This window comes from Myiozetetes cayanensis, unplaced genomic scaffold (assembly GCF_022539395.1).
Source record: "Myiozetetes cayanensis isolate MyiCay16 unplaced genomic scaffold, myiCay2020 scf1, whole genome shotgun sequence".
Classification (NCBI taxonomy): Eukaryota; Metazoa; Chordata; class Aves; order Passeriformes; family Tyrannidae; genus Myiozetetes; species Myiozetetes cayanensis.
In genome coordinates this window covers 46,063,069-46,082,960 of record NW_026086604.1, presented here as the reverse complement: position 1 = coordinate 46,082,960, position 19,892 = coordinate 46,063,069, and the positions used below count along the sequence as shown (strand labels likewise).

Genomic DNA, 19,892 nt, shown 5'->3' with positions numbered 1-19,892 from the left:
TGCTCACAGGTGATAGGAACTCTGCATGACTGTGGGGATCTGATAGTGATATCCAAGACCACCGGTAACACTGATCTGTTCTCACCTACAGGAGCACAGAAGCATTATCTCCACACTACATCTTTGCTGAGCTTTGCATAACAGTGTTACCTGACAGACCCTGACAGTCAGAAATCAAGCTTGCCAAAATTACAAGAAACAATTGCATTTACTTTTTCTTCCCCTAGCTGCCTCGGTCCTGCAGCTCTAACAGGTACCAGTGACAATAAGAAACTTGTTTTTGTCACCAAAGCAGGCATACACTGCGCTGAGGCCACTCAAGAACTAGCCTGGTGACTCACACTGGTGACTCAGGACTGGTTATTCCCGCAGAGTTAACTCTCGGTATAACACAAATCTCGCCTCTAACTCAAATGCCGGGTGAAGTTTTCAATTCACCTGAAAAGACATTTTTAAGCTTGACTTGACAAGCTGCTCAGGAGCCCAGTGTTAGCTCAAGGCCTGTGGCCTTTGGGGCTGGCTCTTCATGTCTTGCAGGCTGCGTGCTTGCCTCGCAGTAGGATTGCCCTCACACTAGCTAGAGGAAACCCAAGACAACACAAGAATTCCACACTTGGGTTAACTTTCCTCTGAAGGCAGGTATGCAGAGGCACCATTTCTCCAGTCCCATTCCTGAGACTGTTAAATTGCTGAGCTTTCATTTTTGTCTGAACTCTCTCCACCCTCTTCAATCTCTTCAAAGACAGCCTTTCCATCACCTGTGTTAACAGGCCCCCCCAAATTCCGTGCTGCCTCTGAACACCCACAACTGATGAGCCTCTCTTGCAGCTCTTGGTGTACTGGGTGAAAAAGCCATCATGCTCTATCACTCCCATTACCACTTGTCATCCAACTGCTTACATAAGCCTGTGGCCTCTGAAATAAAAACATTTGCTTGCACTTGGGTAGAACTGGTTGGTTGGAAGAGAACTTGAGGAGAGAAGTGATCGGAAAAACAGTCACAGAAGCAAGCTTCCAGAATGTGGCTTTTTCGTTTTCCTTTCAACTTCGCTATTTCCTTTAGTCAACCACTGCTTCCCCATCAAGCAAAAAAAGTTTCAACCAGCAAAGTCAATTTGTTTAACATTTCCACTTAACTTTCAGCAGACAGGACTACCATAGCACACTGTAATCACCTATTGTTTTGCTAAGCATAGATCAAGACAACATAAGTAACTGGGAAAAAAATTCACCCTGTGTTGAGCACATTGATTTAAATTTGCTACTGCATGTATAAATAGGTCTCAAGAACCTGGTATTTCTAACATGCCAATTATCTTTGTACTGTGGTACCCCACTCATTATCAAAAATAGCTTCACTTCAGACAGAAAAAATCATGCTTTTCTTCTTGTATGTGGCTTTCTCAAATGGGTTTATTCTCATGGGCAGTAGAAGGGATGTTTTAGCTCATCTTCAGTGTGATTTTTGGAAAAGACAGTTTGTGCATATGCACAGTCCCCCCATAGGCAGTTAGACCATGGGCATCAGTTTGGGCCCGTGGAAGTATTTAGGCTGGTGAGCACAGACAAACAGCTTCCAAAGTGCCAAAATGAGCTCAGCTGAATGAGCCAGGCCAGGAAAGACCTACAATTTATTCCTACCACCCTAATTTTGATGTGATGAGGTTGATAGGCTCAACCATTCACATAGGCGTTCCTGATCTCAGAGACTGTAAAAAATAGTTTTGTAAAAATCAGGTGCCAAAAAGCAGTTAGGATGCACATGTGGACAAGGGAGGGGATAACATTTCCCTCTGGAACAGAGGTTGTGGCTCCATTTATAATAATGCTACCAACAGAGAGGGGTTTATCCCATCACAAGAATAATTTTGTAAAAGAAGTGCACACTTCTGCACTCATAAAAATTATCCCAAGTTGAACCAACCTCTGGAACCCCACCTGCCATTTTGGTGGTGGTTCTCTTTCCCAAACCTGTATTTTGTAAGAAGGTAAACCTATAAAACACACTCCAGCACTCAGTTGCCAGACAAAGTTTTTGAGCTGGAGAGAAAAATACACTGTTGCTGCTTCCCCTGAGAAATGCAATAGGAAAAAAATATCCCAGTGTATACCTTGCTTGGCTGTAACATGGGAGGCCTGAGTTTCATGACCTATTTATTTACCCTCTGGAAGTAGTCCTTGGACCAGAGGTTAGCATTCAGTGAATGTACCAGCTATCAGGCTACAGAGCTGTGACCTTTTTCAGTGGCCCAGGAGTTCTGCTCAAAAAGTCATGAATTCTTTTAAAAGCGGTACTGTCTTAAAAGGAGCGTGGAACTCATCCATGGGACACCAAGTACATTGTTGTCCTGACATCTCACTGGTTGCCCCTGCAGGGTGAAGGCCTCTGGTCAGAAACAGGCGTTGCCTGCCTCATCAGAGGATGGTGGCAGGCCTGAAATTCCTCAGCCTTCCTCTCCAAAACAGAAGTTTGAAGGAACCACTTTGCAACCACAGGAGTACAGAGCATCCTTCCAGCAGATGGGACATGTCAGTTGGGCTTTTCTCTGGGAAGGAGAGTTTAGTACTCTGACCTTCCCACTTCCCATCCAAATGATCCATCCTTGCCACATCCATGACATGCCACAAGGACAGGCACACCAGTGCCTTTTGTTAAGAAAGACAGCACCAGAGTAAAGCTCAAGAGAGCTGACTGGTGAGAATGACCATCTCAAAATAGCAATTACCTCCCTAAGAAGATGCGATCTGGAAAACATTCCTTTCCTCCATCATTTCCCATCCTGCTTCCTGCTCAGGATGCTGCCCATCCAATGTCCCTACCACGCAAGTAGCACATCCCAGGGATGTGGCCTCTAAATCTGGAGGTTGTGGCACTTAGTGTCAGTAGAGACTGAAGGTTCAGAGATCAATACAAGTCACAGAGCTCAGTTCTAAAGTCTTTGAATGCTCAAAAGGTCAGTTTTGAGAGGAACATGAATCTGGATCCATAGCTTCCTCCAACAATAAGATTAGGTTCTCCTTTCTGCTCGAGCCTTTTTTTTTTTTTTCTTTTAAACATCAAATTAGTAAGGTTTTGATAAAATTGTAGGGGATATTGCCATATTTTGTGACAGTTTGGGGTGGTTTGTTAATCATCTACCAACTGTAAATGGAATGTAATAATAGTCATTGTAATGCTTTATGAAGAAAGTGCGTGCTGTTATCTTGCAACAACCATATGTTCTGCTGTTTGTATGTATCTGTTATCCAACCCTTACATAAGCCGTTGATGAATTTATCATCACAGGACAAACACACTCCTAGCACGGTTGAGTTGATCAAAATAAAGTAATGAAGAAATGGAGAAGCGTTTTGCTGAGGTGAGACTGGTCACTCACCTTCCCTAAGCAGCAGCTGCAGAAGGAGGCAGCGTGCAGACCTGCAGTCAGCTGCACAACTGCCATCACTTCGGGGACGACAGGGAATGCAGAGATTTGGGGCTTGGGCTATATAGTAGAGGGCAAAATAAATACCTGTGCTTTCTCTGGTGTAGGGGAGAGGGAAGAGTTGAGGAAGGGGCTGAGGGAAAGGTGGGGAAGGGGGGTGCTTTAATGGCTTAGGGAAGCTGTGAGATGTAACTTGCATACACAGAGGCACTCGCACGCCTCAGACTGCAGCAGGGGCAGCAGGGGCAGCAGGGGCAGCCCAGGCTTGCTGCACCGTGGGACGCGCCGTCGGCAGCCAAGAGCTTCCCATATTCCCGCCTCTCCTCCCTGCCCACCGGGCACCTACCACCAGCGCCTGCCCCGGACACCAGCCCCCACCCGGGAAAACCAGCAGGCAGCGCCCGGACCGCTTGGCACGGCACGGCTGCGTCCCGGTGCCGCTCCCGGTGCCGCGGGTGGGTCGGGCCGAGCCGCAGCCCCGGGTCCGGTGCGGCCGGTACGGCGCTCCGAGAGCCATGTGCCGTGTACTACGGGCACAGACTCCACCTTCCTCCGCTCCCGCCCGCCCCCACGCATCCAGGAAGGGAAAAAGGAGGAGGAGGAGGGAAGGGGGTGAAAGGGAATTTAAAAAAAAAAAAAAAAAAAAAAAAAAAAAGAGAGAGAGAGGTTGAAAGGAGGGAGCTCGCCGAGACCCACCCTTCTCCCTCCTCCTCCTCCTCCTCCTCCTCCGGGCTGCTGGCCGGGCTTTTGTTTTCCTCCAGCGCCCCGTTTCCCACACGTGATTGCCGTGTTATTGCACAGGGCGCTCGGCGGTGCGGCTGCTGCACCTATAAATACGGAGCGGGCGGGCGGCGGGGGCCCGGGGCAGCGCGGCGCGGCCGGGCGGAGCGCACCCCCCGACACCCCCATGCACCTCGCCGGCACCGCGGCGCCCCTGCCCCGCCGCCCGCCCGCCTGACGGGCCGGCAGCGAGAGGCAGCGCCCGGCCAGCGCCGAGGGGAGGGGGAGCCGGCCGACAATGGCGGCGGCCGCCACCGCCGCCAGCCCCGGCAGTCCCGCCGCCGGGCCCCTGCCGCCGGCGGAGCCCTGCCCCAGGAAAGCGCCGCAGCCGCCGCCGCAGCCGCCGCCGCCGGCGCGCAGCGACCCCCGGCGCAGGCAGGCCGCGCTCTCCTTCCTCACCAGCATCTCCCTCGACGGGCGGCCCCCGCCGCCGGGCAACGACGGCCCCGCCGCCCGGCCCCGCCAGGCGCCGCTGCTTCCGCCGCCGCCGCGGCTGGGCAGCCCCCCGGCGGCGCCCGCAGAGCCCCCGGAGGAGGAAGAAGACGAGGAGGAGGAGGAGGACGCCTTCGCCGCTGTGCAGGTGCCGCCCGCCGCCTTCCTGGGAGCCGCGGCGGCAGGCAGCCGTGGCCGCCTCAACTCCTTCACGGCGGGGGTGCTGCCGGCGCCCTTCGGCCGCACCAGCCCGCAGGGCATCGCCGGCGGCAGCGGAGAGCTGGGGCAGCCCGGCTCCGCCGCCGCCTTCGAGCTGCAGCGATCCCGGTAAGCTGCGCCGCGGCGATGAGAGATGCGCGGGATGCGGGGATGAGGGATGCGCGGGATGAGGGATGCGCGGGATGGCGATGGGCTCGCCGCTCGGAAAGGACTTGCACGGCCGCCGGGGGAAGCGGTGGGGAGGGAGGCCCGATAGCCGCCGTGCGGGAGCCTCGCTCCGCGGGGCTGGGGGAGCAGGGGCAGGGATCTGCGAGGGTGCAGGGGCGGGTCGGCGGAGGTGCCCGAGCCTCTCGGGTCGCACCAGCCAGTCAGTCAATCGTTCCCGCCTGGGCGCAAGTGGCTGAAAGTTTCTCTCTTGCTCAGCAGTGCGGGCATGAGGCTGCACAGCCACCGTGCCCCGCTGCAGCCCAGCCCAAGGTGCGGAGAGGTTGTCACCCTGTTCGCATGGCTGGTGGCGGATTCAGCCCGCCGTGCTACCTGTCTTATAGGCAGCAGGCTGGGAAGCAGCCCCGAGCCAACTGCGCCGTATTCAGGTCTGTAGCCCACACGGGGAAAGGAAATCTTTGCATCGACATCCGCGGATTACGGTGCGAGCGCATGGTTTAAGCAGCGTCTCGCTACCACCCCAAATAAGCTCTTTATCTACAAGCACTTCATATTCCTCTGGGCTGTTTACTGCCGCTGGGTACTCTTTTGCCATTTAATTCCCAAGAATTAAAACCTCACCGGCTTGAAAAGATGAGATTTTTGGCTAAGAAGGTACAATCATGTAAAAATGTGCAAATGCATGAGGATTAATTGCTCCACGGGTACAAAATCACCTTCCTTCACTTCCTCAATAACATACTCAGATATCAAAGACGGGAGGGGAGGGAAGAAGCAGAGAAGAAGCTGGAGGAAATGACTGTGTTCCCTAAGCCCACATCGGCTGCCACTCCCACATTCCCCATTTGCCACACTCCCTTCTTGTTCCTCCCTTGGACAAATAGGTAAACTTTGAGTCACATGTTATTGCAAGGGTTTATAAGGGTAATTGAGCATAGATCGCTGTAGAAAAGTCCCTCTCAAAACTAACCAGGTTGGAGAAATTGGAGGTATTCCAGGAGAAAGTTGTCTTTGCTGCATGCCCCACTGTTGTTTGAGTTTTGCCCCTTCCATCTGGATTATACTGGTGGCTTTTCAGGTGCCGTGCTAGGGAGCTTCACATTGCCAAGTAAAATGCCTGCTGGTGGGCTACCACCCTTCTTCTCCCAGTCATGTGTCTCTCAAAACATTTTCTGCAGTGACAACCCTCTAGTTGTGTTGTGGATCAACAGCACAGCAGTATGACACACACATGCTCATGCATTTTGGTCTGACATGGTTCTGCCCTCAGCCTTAAGTGACCCAGAGACCATGATTTGGGGATTGATTTTCTACTCTTGAACTTTTTCCTTCTTGGTGATACTGCACATGGCAGTACCCTCTTAGTGTTCAAGAGGCTGTATTCTGCCTGGCCTTCTAGTTAGTGAGTTTATTATTGATGCAGGATTCCTGAAGGTTACCTTTCTAGATTCCCATGGATCCTCTTGGGTTTTTCTTGCTTGCAAGCTTTGATCCTGGCCTCAGCTCTAGGAGCAATCAAGTAATTATTTTCCCTTGCCCCTGTTTGCCACTCTGAATGTTTTCTTCCACAACTGGTAGCTTTTTTTTTTTTTTCTTTTCTGTTACATGAGAACAGTTTGGAGTTTAAGAGGGGAAGGTAATTACTGTTCACGTGTACAGCCTAGAAGTTCAACATCTTACAAGTTCAGCTGTGCTGCTAACATGCAAACAGATTGAGTGGATAACCCAAGTCCACGCCAAGGGAAATCACCTAAGGAAACCTTGTCAGGATGCTCCGCCACTCCCCTATAGGGGCCGTTGTTTGTGCTGTATGTTTTATTGTGATGTAGGATATAAGGAAAGTGCTCATTTTCTCATGCTCTTTGGTTTTCTTGAGAGCTAGATTTAGCTGTGGCGGAGACCTTGCATTACTCCACTGCCAAGTGTGAGGCTCTCCACTGTAGCAGTTGCTTACAGCTAACACTGGTGCAGGAGGGCTCTGGCTAATGTCCTTGCCTTTACTGGCTGTTGTGACCCTGCACGTGTGCAGCCCAGGGCAGACTTTGGCCTGCCTTCAATAGATTTCTTTCTGTTCTGGAAAAGCTATATATTTTTAAATATCAGGATGGACAGCTGCAGACCATGGAGGTTGTACGGAGCGTTTAGCTACTCATCATCTTAATGAAAAGATGTGGTAGAGGCTCCAATTGCTGGGTTTGCTCTTGGCTGCACAGAAGATAAATCACAGGCATGCACCGGGCTGGTGCAAGCCCAAGAACAGAGGGTTCGAGCAGACCTGCTACTGCTCTCTTAACGGAGAGGAAGGAGCCAGATCCTCAGCACACTGCCAGCCCTCCTCAGGGCAACAGGGTGGAAGTCATAGCAACTGCCCAGAGACAGGCATCAGCTCACCTGAAGGACGATGCGGAGAAAAAAATCAGAGATTTGGGTTTGGTAGTTTGTGTGTGCACCTGCTGCCTTTCCTCACAGCCTTCTGCTCTTCTTGCAGTGAGTTTGAAATTGCATGTGTGGTTTGACAGATTAGTCCTCTATGTTGAGACAGGTAGGTTACAATGTGAAATATTTTTCTGTTACAGTATCAGGCAAGACAGGCTGTCTTATGTTGTTATTTTTCTTTAGTTTTCAGAAACCATTGTGAACATATAATCAGAGTTTCCTGGCTTTTTTGTTTGTGTTAGCAGTTTGTATAATTGCATACTAGTTTATATTTAACAAGGTTATCATTAATGTGGTTTGGGTTTGTGCTCTATGTGTGTTCACAAGAAACAAACCATACAAAAAAAGAACATGGAGCTTCTAGCTGCTCAGAGGCTAGTGTGTAATTATATGTAAATGACAAAAAAAAAAAAAAGGTTTGTTCAGAAGTCAGCTTGTTGGTGCCAAAGGCTCCTGTCTCATGCAGAAGGAGTTTGTTTCAGTTTGTGGTGAATGAGTGGATGAGGACACAAGGTTACTAGAAACTAGGGCCAGGTTCTGCCGGGGTTTCTTTCATGTCAAATTATAATTAATTTTCATAGCTTCATCTTAAATTAACGAGTAGCTCTGTGAGGCGAAGTTTCAGCAACACTGGTTTAAAATCATTTCACATCCTCTGGTGTGATGGTCCCAGGTAGTTGTTTTTGTGTATGCCTAGAATTCTTGTTGCCATAGTTTTCTTTGGGGAAAGTACTGCTGTTTCTGTATGTGAAGTTTCCTTTTCCAGCAGGCCAGGTGGTTAGAAACAAGCGCATTCTTTTTTGGGGGTTGTTTGTTTTGGTTTTCTGGTTTTGTTTTTTTGTTGTGGTTTTCTTTTTTTTTTTTTTTTTCTGTTTTGCTAAGGAAGCAAATTGGTGATTGGATTTGGAGTCTAAACATTGCTTACAGTTCATTGTCTGTGTCACTGTATTAGGTTTGAATGCAAATGGGCAGGAGAATTCCTTCTGGGAGCAGTGGTTGCTGGGAGGGAAGGAGAGAATATCTGCTGAGTAATTGCTGGGGAGAGGTCCACTCAAAAGGACATTGAAGTTATCAGGGCCAAATGGATTTTTCTTCCGAATTTATTGACCTACAATAATTCTCATTTCCTGAGTAATTCTAAATAATTTTATTAGTAGTAAAGCTTGTGAAGATTCAGTTTCTACCTATTGGAAAATACAGAGGTGCATATGACCTCAGTATTTATATTCTGGAAATATGTAATGGAGGCGGGTGCTGGAATAGTTCACTTGCCTGGTTTTTGTAGGGCTTGAAAAGTTCCTTGAGTTGTTAGTGCTGGAGGAAACCTTCAGGAGTTGAATCCCACCATTTAGGATTTGTGGTGGAGGGCTGAGAAATCAAAACCCTATTCTCTGTGGCCTTGGGCAGGCAGGCAGTACAGTCTCAGCCCACCACAGAAGATGCCTCCAAAATGAACATACCAGAGACAAAAGAAAAGTCTCTCAGAAACAAGTGTCGTACAGGCAGAGTCCTGAAAGGGGAGCAGAACAAAGAGCTGGGGGCACTGTCCTTGCCATGGGGTCATCCCAGCATCAGGAGTTGGCTTGTGAGCTGCTGGAAGCACACCGGATCTTTTGTGTGTGATGGACACTCTCCATTCACTGAACCTAAAGCCCTTCAGGCAGCCTGGATTTCAGAGTGATGTATACAAGCATAGCATGAAAACAGTGATTTAATGGTCTGAGAAGTGAATGGGAAGTGCACATGCTGAACTAAGTCTTTTCATAGGTGTGTGACCCTGTAATAATGGCCAGTCTTCGCAAGCGAAGATCCGGGGAAGGTCTTTACACCTTCCAGCCTGCGCATTGGATTTTTTAGGTGAGACACAGTGTGCGCGGAACTGAGCCCACCCTTTAATCCTAAGGTTCATCTGCCGGGGCCAAGCGAGCTTGGACGGTGGCAGCGAGGTCCTTAGGACGTAGGTGGGTTGCCTTTAAGGGCTAACGAGCCCCACCTGCCCGGGAGTGGCCCTGACCGGGAATCGAACCCGGGTCTCGGCGGTGATAGCGCCACGCCTTTACCACTAGACCACCAGGGGCTGCCTGTGTGACCCTGTATACCGCTGATAGCTGCTGCCTCTAAAGCGGGGGATGCTTATTGAGTTCAGCTGTCACTTCAGGAGGCTAAATGACCATCCTGTGCCAGCCTGAAGGGGGAATGTTCAACAGGCTCAGGTAATAAGGTAATAAGGGCTGTTTCAGTAGTAGCACACAGCATACAAGCTCCTCCATGAGCCCCTTAAGGGACACTGAGCACACCCACATCCTTTAGCATGAGCACACTGAGAGGCTGGGTCTTCATGGTCACTTAGAGCTGTGCAGGAGCAGCCTCTGACTACTAGTGGCTTTGCTGAGCTGTGTGCATGCTGAGCATGGCCAGCCCCACACTGCATGGACTGGTATCCACCACCATCGGTCTCTGCCAGCCTTTCTGCTTGTTCAGGGCACAGGCTTGTGCCTCCCTCTGTTGTTTCCTTCGAAAATTGTGGAAATGGGGTCATCTTCCAGATATTAGTGGATGTTGACCAGTGGTTCAAAAGTCACTGGAGTATGATGAACAGCATAGATGCATCAGCCTTGCTCCCTTACTACTCAGACCTTTTAAAAACAAATCCCCTAGAAATTTGCTCTGGCGTATTTTAGACTCTTATTATATTATTTAGCAAGCATCTCTGTCACATAAAAAGGTAATATTCATCAAACAAGGAAAAAACCCCTTGCTGTCAATTCTGAAGAGTAGAACAGTGGGACAGAACACAGTGTTCCTGAGTACTAGGGAATTAATTACACACCTTCGCAGAGGGACAGATCCTACGAGGGAGCTGTGTCTGCCAAAGCCTCAGGACTTTGCAGGTTTCAGAGTGAGACAACATAGGAGCCAGATAGGGGAGAGGGGTCTGCCTGAGGGAGTGCACATTAACCCCCGAGAGAAAACCTGAGCTGGTAACACATGAAAGGCCCTGTTTGTGTTGGCAGCATTTACTGGCCACCAATTCAAAGCTTGTTAGGTCCAACCTGCTGTGGAAGTCCCGTGGTTACAGCATGCAGGTGCTTGGCTGATGTGCTGTGAGCCCTAGTTACTGTCGGGAGAGCGGAAGGAGCGAGACACTTTGGAAGGTTTGCTTATGTGGCTGGTGCATTTCCATTACTTGATCTTTCTCTTCACTCTTTTCTTTCCCAGCAAAGCTCCTGTGCAGGCAGCCAGGCTGGCCCTTTTCCTTAGGAGTCTGCTAGACAGCTTTCCTCTCCATGATAATAGTGTTGCAAGCACCTTGAACTGCTGAAAATTGGTAGCAACCATGTGAGTCACCAGCCCTACAGACCATCACAAAAACATAGTCTGATGGGAGACAGATAGGATAATGACAGATCATAGTTTGATGACAGCTTTTGGATAGAGGAAGTATGCTTTAATCTGTAATTATTATGACTTCAAGAACTCTTCTGGCAGAGAATAGAGCTTGGCTTGGAACAGTTCAAAACACCTAAAACACAAATATGAGTTTCCCAAGTGTGCTCCCTGAAAGGAAAGAAAAAACACAGCCCTCTAGTAGTTCTGTGGCTTCCTCATTTCAAAGAAGTAGATACAATACCAGGTGGGCTGTCCAGAAGCTCCATAGAGCAGTGAGTATGATGGAAAGTCAAGATGAGAAGCAAGGCCAAATCTTTTTTTTTTTTTTTTTAAATTTCTCCTTCTGTTTTCAGTTGCTTGTAGTCTCTCAGACAAGTTTTCCACTACATGGACATAAAGACTCATCTTCGTAATTTAACCTAAAAATGCAGAAGTTTAGCTTTGTATGTTGGGACATCAATACGCTGTAGGCACCAGCTTGTCCCATGAGAAGTGTGGGAAATCAAATTCTATTTGCAAATAGGAAAAGCTGGTGTCTACAGAAATCTACATGAAAATATCTACAGAATTCACTCCAGAACATTTGAGGATGTACAAGTGACAAACTCTCTTTTCTGGACCCAGAATTGCTATGGACAACCGCGGGGCTGCCACCAGATACCAGGCTTAGCAACACAGCAGGTGCAGCAAGACACAGAGCTGGCTCTTTCATAACCCAACTGAAAAAAAACCCTTGCCAGTTTGCTGTGAGAAGTGTTCGTTCTAGAAAATGGAAATGACATAATTTGGCATATGGAGAGTATCTGTTTGCTGGCCTGTCGTTTGCAAGTAGCATGCTGAGAAATCTAAGGAATGGTATTTGTTATCATAAGACGGGCTTAGCAGAAGTTTTATTTGCTGTAAGGGTAGGGTAGAGAGCTCAACGGACCATTTAGGAGAAGAAAATTTCAGTGGTGGTTGGAGAAAACATGATGTGCCAGTGGGAAACTTTTAGGACTCTCAGCATTTGCTTTTTAGGCTGCAGTATGCAGATTTAGAGGGGTACATATTTAAGGAAGAGTAATGTTCCTTTACAGGGGCTACTGTGTTGTGCTCATAGCAACTGCTTTCCTGTCATCAATGCTAAATATCTTTTCTGTTCTCATTATGTGTTTCAAAGCCAACGCTGCTCTTAGAAGCTACATTTCAGAGTGTTTGCCTAAGGAAGGTTTTCTATGATGGAAAATTGAGATAAGAATGAAAAGTGAAGCAGAGGCTATCTTCTTTCTTAGAAGAAGTCTTTTTTTAAAAAATAGCCTTTCCCTTCATATATGAATATAAATGACAAATACATCTTCTTAGCAAACAGTTGTGTTTCCCTATATTGTTATAGATCAGGCTAAAAATTTTATATTGAGGTTTGAGGAAAGATTCACTCACCACAACTGAAATGTGTTTTACCTTGTTTGCCTTGGATGGCAGAGGAAGATATGTCCTCTCTTACACAGGATTCTGCAAAGCGTGAACTGTATATTTACATACGTTTAAAATTACCCAGTCAAATCAAGCACCAGTGAATAATGTTATGCTAATAAGTAATTTTTTGCAATATCAGGGATTTTACTGTATAGTATTGGTGGGATTAAAAAGTAGAAAGCTGGATAAGTTTATCATGATTTTTCAGTCAACAATGGATTGCATTTTGGTGTTCCTAGAGATAATCACATTACCAAGGTAAATATGATTACGTTTTCAAATCCACATGCTGTCAAGGCAAATCAGACATAGGCACATTAGTTTATGGGTAAAGGCGTTTAAAAGAGGCATAAACTTTCCCACATATTTGAAAAAAAAAATCCCCTGATTTTGTGTAAAAGGAAAAATCTGTCAGGGGACACGATGATGACTTCTTTCTGCAAGATGACTTGTTTCTTTCAAACACATCATGTAGCTGGAACTTAGCTGCATGAAACAAACAGGGATGAAGCTCTTGAGTCTGATTTTCCAATTCTCTGGGCTTTGGGCAGTATGCTGAGAACTCAGTAGGGCTGTTTGGTTTACAGCCTGCTTGCAGTAAACTGTTGCTTTTTATGGAGATAATTCACAGCACTGGGGCAGCCTGTTGCCCACTGCAGCTGCTAGCAGAGAAGTGGATTATATCCCCAGCCAGGTGGTGTGCCCTTTGAAGGATGCAAGCAGCACAGCTTTGCCAGTCTACTTCAGAAGGAGGCCTGCTGAGTTTGAAGCTTCTTGGGTTCATGATGCTGGAGGAGGGGACAGCAGAGTCTCACTGCCCCAAGGAGTTAGGATGCCTTTGGCAGTCAGGGAGGACTGTTTTGTCACCTGGAGGAATGTCTGGTTTCATCCAGTACCCCCATCACGTGTAGAGATGGAGAAGGAGGAGCCAGGAGATGAATATCATATTCGTCTTTGCCTTCAGGCCTGCTTGGATCACATACATGCTTTTGTGTGTACACAAATGCAGTCCATACCTACAGTTCAAGAAGCTGTTATTATTCCTTGTTCACACTGGCATGTGCTGTGAACCTGCACTTCCCACCCCACAGTACTCAGCCTGTCTGAAGGATGTAGCATAAAGCAGAAGCTAGATGTCAGCTGTGGTCTGAAATGTGTCTTGAAAATAACTTACTTTTTTTTTTTTTTTAACTCACCAACTTTATTCCTTGTGTTTTTTCAGTCATAGACAAAACTTTTATTTTCCTGTTGCTTCTGCACTTCTGTTACTACCTGCAGATCCAACAGGAAAGGAGATTTATTTCCTCGTTTTTCAGTCAAGGTTGCAATCAGCTACACCCAGACAAATGCAAGATGACAGAAGGATTGCCCACGTGTCCATGGGGTGTGGTGGGTGCACACAACAGGGAGTGTAGTCCTCGTTAGGTGGCAGATAGCCACCTGAAAATGGAGACTCCCATCTTGATACCTGGGGTTTGGGTGCAGTTGAACAGGCCGGGTAGTTACATGCAAACTTCGTAGTTCTCTGAATTTACTTAAATGAATTATATTATTTCCTAATGCAGGACATGGAGATTTTTTTGGGGTAATAGGAAGAGAGGAAAAACAGCTTTCAGATACTATAGTGCAAAGTACAGTTTAATTGCTGAGGTAGGTGAGTCGCGCAGGTGCTGCTTCATGTTATGTAAAAAGGTGTGGAAAGCTCTCTGTCTGCTATTAATGCTCTTGGAGGCTTGGTCTGTAAAGCACAAAGGGTTGTGTTTGTGTTTTTGAAAATGGAGTTCACATAACCTCCTGTCTTCAACCCGTTGTGTACCTTGGGAACCTCCTTGATCTTATGAGGCTGTTTCCTTAAAGCAAAACTGGGTATGATTTTTAATTGGTGGTGTTCACTGCTTTGTAAAATCCCATCTTTTAGCACAGCCTAATTCAGAAGAAGTTGCAGCTCAGAAGTGGTTGCTTAAATAGGCAGAATTATTTACAGCAGAACACAAAGTGCCACTGTCAGGTACCTCAGTCGTGACCTTTGAGATTCATTTGAAAAATTCGTATTTTTTGCGTGCATGACTCGCCTCAAGATAGAATGCTCTTCTATTTTAGAAGGCACTCCAGGTACTGCAGAACTCGAGAGCAGCCTTGCATATAGCAAGTATCTGTGCACATTTGTTTTAAGGAACAGACTTCATTGTACAAGGTTTTTTGCTTCTGTTTGTTTTAAAGAAATTATTATAAATATTGGTTTCTTGTCTGTTAATTAGTTTTGCTTATTGATGTAGGGCTATTCAAGTCAAAGGTAGCGCTAGAGTGTAACAGGGAGCAGAGTCTGAGCAAATGCATTTAAAAATAAGAAGTGCACATTGTATGAATTTGCCAGCACCCTTAAGTAGGTGGGGTTTTTTCAAAAAAAAACACTTTCAGGGCAGTGTTTTCTGTTGCTATCCTTGTGCTCTGTGGGAAGATTGAATGGATAATGTGAATGGAAATGTGTATTTTCTCACGATATGTTTGTGAGCTTGCGGGCTTCCTTCTCCTGAAGATGTAGCCTTGCAGCAGGAGTGAGGATTTTTTTTACAGTGCAGTACTGATGCTGTTCTCAGTGCTGTATAAAATGTCATTACTCCTCCATATCCCTTAGGACCCAAGCACCAAACCCACGACCTGTTTTGTGCATTAGGGCACTGAAGAAGGGTGTGGGTTGTGACTGGAATTCACTCCGTTGAGGAGGATGGGGGTGGGGTGGGGGCTGAGCAAAGAGGCAGACGTGAAAAACCCTGAAAAAGCCCTCGTGAGCTACTGCGTGTTTGCAAAGATCAGAGGCATCTGAAAACAAACGGGCTCTGAATTAATTGTAGGGTTGCTCAGGTACAAATGAGAACAGGATAAGACCTGTCTTTTCTATTTTAAGTGCAGAGGTAATATTTCTAACCTGTCAAGTGATTGCGTATCTGAATATCTTACTGGATAAATGAATGTGATATCAAGAGCTGAGGGTGGCACTGTCTTTTGTGTAACTGGCAGCTACCTTGCAGTTGTTGCAGCTCTCTGTTTTCTATGAATCCCCAGGAGTATTTCAACATGGTCTTGTCTGAGGTGGGGTTTTTTTGTGTATGTGTGATTTACATATAATAGAAGAAACACAATTTTTGAGAGGCTCTTGACCCTTTTATCCACTTTTCCAAGATGTGGAGTTATGGTAATGAAAACTTGACTTCACTTCCACGGTGTTTGTTCTGAATTAGGTGTTTGTCTTGTGTTAATTGCAGCAGAAGAGAGTGGAGCGGCAGAGCAGTTCAAGCTGGGATTTTCGAAGGAGCCTCTGAAGCATGAATTTTGATGAACTCTCTGAGCTTCTTTGAAAGTCTCACTTTGAAAAGACAGCATTTGCTTTTTCTTTGTGAGTTTTCACAGATTTTGCTTACCTCGCTGTCCAGACCTGCTTCCATTTGTATACTTATCCTCCCTGGCATTTTTCTGGGGAGCAGGTGGTGGTGGTGTGGACTGCAATTGTGGTTCTGCTTTTGCTGAAGTTAACAGCACACCTTTGGTTCAATTACTGGGTCATTCCTTCCGACCAGCTTTCACCTGGGCCTGTGGACTGAACACTCAGCAGTAGTTGGAAGACAGGTGCTGTGCTCCTACAGCGTGTCACCGGGTTTTCTGCTGTTGGAGGGGAAGCCTTCCTGCTCCAGGGCTGCTCCATGCTGGAGAGAGCAACGTGTTGTAAGCAGACATGGTCAGGAGACTTGCTTCAAAAGCATGCTTTTGAGCCAACGTCAAACACAGTGGAGTTATGTCCGCAGAGTCTCGCTTCCCTGCTCCGGAATAAAGGGATTCACAGAAGTATAGCGTCATTTAGGTTGGACGAGACCTCTAAGATCATCAAGTCCAACTGTTAACCCAGCACTGCCAAGTCCACTCCTAACCTGTGTCCCTAAGCACCACATCTACACATCTTTCAAAAAGCTCCAGGGAATGCCCCTTCAGGGAATTCATCGTGAGCTAACTCAAATATCTCACAGCCTTCCTTCACACTTGGATTAGTACACGTTTTGTTTGACCCTATGAATTCAGATGCCTTTCCTGTAGTCATTTCCATTGGAAATTACTGACTTCCTTCTTTCTACTAGGGGCTTTGAAAAGATTTTGTAGGAAAAACATTTTTATTAGTTGTTGAATCAGAGCATTGGGATCTGTTTTCTTTCTACTGGTGAGTTGTGGCCTTTCTAAATTTTCATTTTGTAATGTGGTAAATTCTGCAAAAATGGATTTTTTTATTTATTATTATTATTATTATTCAGTTATTCACATTAACAGACATCTTTCCTGTCTGTTTAGTGGAAAAGGTAAAACAGGAAAACCAAAATTTCAAAATTATGTGTCACATGTTGATGGCAGTTTGTGATCTTGGTCAACATAGAGGTGTAATGTCATACCCATCATGGTTTTACCCTTGTCCTGGGCTGGTTTTAGACACGAACATGTAGTGACTGAGGAAGTAGTGGTTTCTGTTTGTGTGGTCTGGGGAGGAGAGTTCATTTGTTTAATCAAAAGAAAGAAAAAAGCTCCTCTTTTATACAAAGTATAGCTGATTTCACTTTCAGGGGAAGCAATAAGGCAAACTTTTGTCTGTGACTTGTATGTAACTAACTACCAAATGAGCTTTCAAGTTGAATCCTTCCTGAGATTTGCCAGAGGGAACCACACCAAAGTTTTGCACGGAGGAGGAGGGTTGTGTTCTTCCTCTGGCCCCATTGTCTGCAGCTTCTCACCTTTGTGCTTCTTCCATTTCCCAGCCCAATGCAGACAGCTTTGGGCGAGCATATTGATGCATAGTGATGCATCTATCTGCTCTGACCCATCCATCCAAGCACAAAGCCATTCCCCTCTTTCTTCCATGTTAGACAAGCTCATTATTGTTCAGCTCTGAGGAGGCAAAGGATGACAGAAGCAAAACAGTACAAGTTTTGTATAATCTGGTTTTCATCTGCTGCTGTGGGGGCCATGGCCCTCATATAGCGGCACTTTGTTCAGCCTGCTTCCTTTGCAGAGACTTGCAGGGAGGAGGGAAAATGCTGCGGGTGCCTGGGCACTCGGAGAGACAGCAACAGAAGTGCATTTTTGGTTCCTTCGCTGGACGGATTCTTAAGGTCCTGCTGCTTCTAAAGGAAAAATAAAGACATCTAAATCTGCTGTTTTCCAAATAGCAGTTAGCAGATCCTGCCCAAGGGAGGAAATAGTCACCGTTCTCATTGTCACTCTGGTAACTGAATGCTGCTATTTTAGCACTTTCATCTTGCATTTTACTTGTTGAATTTGTAGAGATAGTTTCCTGCTGTCAGGATTGAGCATCCAAATTAGCACTGATGGGAGTGCTACTCACTGTCCCGTGATTGTGGGAGAACCTCAGCATTGACTGCAAATCCCTGGTCAGCTCCTCTCCCAACTGCTGCTGCCTCCTGACACCTTCTTGACATGGAAAACTACACCACAGGCACGTGGGTTATCTGACCATCCCTTTGCTTGCTGATACTGTCCTTGCAGTCTGTGAGGCTGTGCAGGGCCTCTTGGAGCGTGGCAGGGTGGCTGGAGCTGGCACTGTGAAGGCTTTGGATGTGCTTTACTTCCAACAATAGCTGTGTGTCTACATTATATTTTCCTTATTATTACAATCAAGGATGTTTATTCTGTATTCATAGCTGTATTTATTCTTTATGAGGTGCAGGAATAAGTTTTTCCGTTTGCTAAAACACAGTTTTTCCTATCTAGATTTACTCCCAAATCTGGTTTTCTTTTTTTTTTTTTCTTTTTTCCTTAAAAAGCTTCAAAGCATGTTTACTTGTTGTGGTTAGGTGCAAAGTTCATATATTAAAAGAAAGGGGAGGGAATTAGGAAGGAGAAATACTCAGTCCTAGGACCTCTTTCTCTATACTCCTTCTGTGTAATATGAATACAGAAATTCTTTTGTATGCAAGCAAGTTCTAAAGGATGCTAAACAATTTGTCTTCATTGTTGTTAGTGTTCATATATTCTTGTGTTGTTATAATGTCATCAAGATACTGTTTTCTGTGTGTTACTTACCCAGGTACTACATTATATATAATTTGAAAGCCCTAAGTTACCAAAAATATGCTACAAAAGTGTAGGCTTCATGAGCTCCTACTTAAAGCCAAAAGTGAGAGATTTACAGATGTAAATTTACAGATACATTTACAGAGGATAAATTGTATTTTTTGGGGGAGGATGATTGCTTCTTTAATTGCCTGTCTGATATCCTGCCTGGAAGATTAAGTGGTTTTGGTAGCAGCTTTGTGGTCTATACCCTGTTAGCTTAATATCTGTCATAAAATTATGTAGCTGTTATTGGTGCAGGTAAAATTGAGCTTGCACTCATCTCCCTGGGAGGGTATTGTGAATGGGAAACTTGTGTATACATAATCCCATTAGTCAATATTGTTGTTCAAAACCCTTTTTTTTTTTTCTCTCTCCTCTCACAACAGAGCTCTCAGGTCTGCGGTGAAGTGTTTTGTGACACATTTTTGAATGGGCCTTTGCCCTGCTTTCAGTTCTTTAATGCAAGAAGCTTTACCAGGAAACAAAAATCTCTTTCTTTTCTGTCTGTGTTTTTTCAGCTTGGGGCTGTGATGCTGAATATGCAGACAGACACAGGAGTCAGATGACCTAAGATGTGTGATATTATGAAGTTATCCATTTCATATGATTGTATTGGAGTTTCAGTCTGCATTTCATGTCTGTAGCATCTAAATATGCCTTGATCCTTTTTAAAAGATAGATTTTTGTGTGGTTGCACACCCCCCCAAGGCTGTTAAAAAGTTGCTTTATATTTAGTGGCATCTCTTGAAAGAGGCGATTAGTTTGAAAGAAGTATTTCTAAATAAAATAAAAATAAAGCCTGATCCTGCAAACACTTGCAGATATGTTCAGCCTTACTTTCCCAGGTAGCTTGCTGCCTTTGGCTCATAAGGACGTTTCCTAACACAGTCAAAACGAGCAGTTTTGTAGTTTCATTTGAGCATGAGCCCCATCAGCTGAGGTTTCTGCAGAAGTGCATCGTTAGTCATGCAGTTAGTACCTTTGTTAAGATTGCTAAAGCGCGTGAATTTTCACATGATCAGTTCAATTTATTGGTATAAGTGACATTTGTGCATCTATTAGTCTGGTATATTTTAAAATCTTAGAGAGAATGTGCTTTCAGTGGTCGCCTTTGAGATGTTTTTGTAAAGGAATGTGTGCATTTAGTTCTTCTAATACTGAAAGATGCATGTTACCTCGGAGAGTACTGGACACAAAATCAGTGAAGTCTGTGACAAAAAATTATTTTTATCCAAAGTAGTGGCAAAAATGAGATTTTTTTCCAAGGCATTTCATGCTTTTCTCCTTCATATACTTTATCTTCTAAGGAGGCATGATGAGATACTGTCAAAATTTTCACCATCTGGTTTTCTGGTTAAGTTTTTTTGTTGTCCACCTGATGCTGCTTATAGAGCAAAGGTTTTTCTGCCTGGAGGTGCCTCGAGGTGATTTGAGGCAATTAAAGGGGTTACTGGCCCCAAAGCAGAGGCTGGCTGAAGC

The 19,892-nt window shown here is 45.8% G+C and overlaps 1 protein-coding gene across 2 annotated transcripts in view; it reads left to right on the top strand.

The window, feature by feature from the left end:
* Window positions 1–4,395: 4,395 nt before the first annotated feature.
* CABLES1 (Cdk5 and Abl enzyme substrate 1) overlaps window positions 4,396–19,892 on the top strand; it is a 72,018-nt gene continuing 56,521 nt past the window's right edge. Inside the window, exon 1 of one of the 2 annotated variants that reach the window (XM_050330875.1) lies at window positions 4,396–4,964. In XM_050330875.1, the coding sequence (XP_050186832.1) occupies window positions 4,444–4,964 (521 nt within the window). In that variant the 5' untranslated portion in view covers window positions 4,396–4,443. The remainder of the gene's footprint in view (window positions 4,965–19,892) is intronic. The other variant, XM_050330867.1, reaches the window with a different exon arrangement.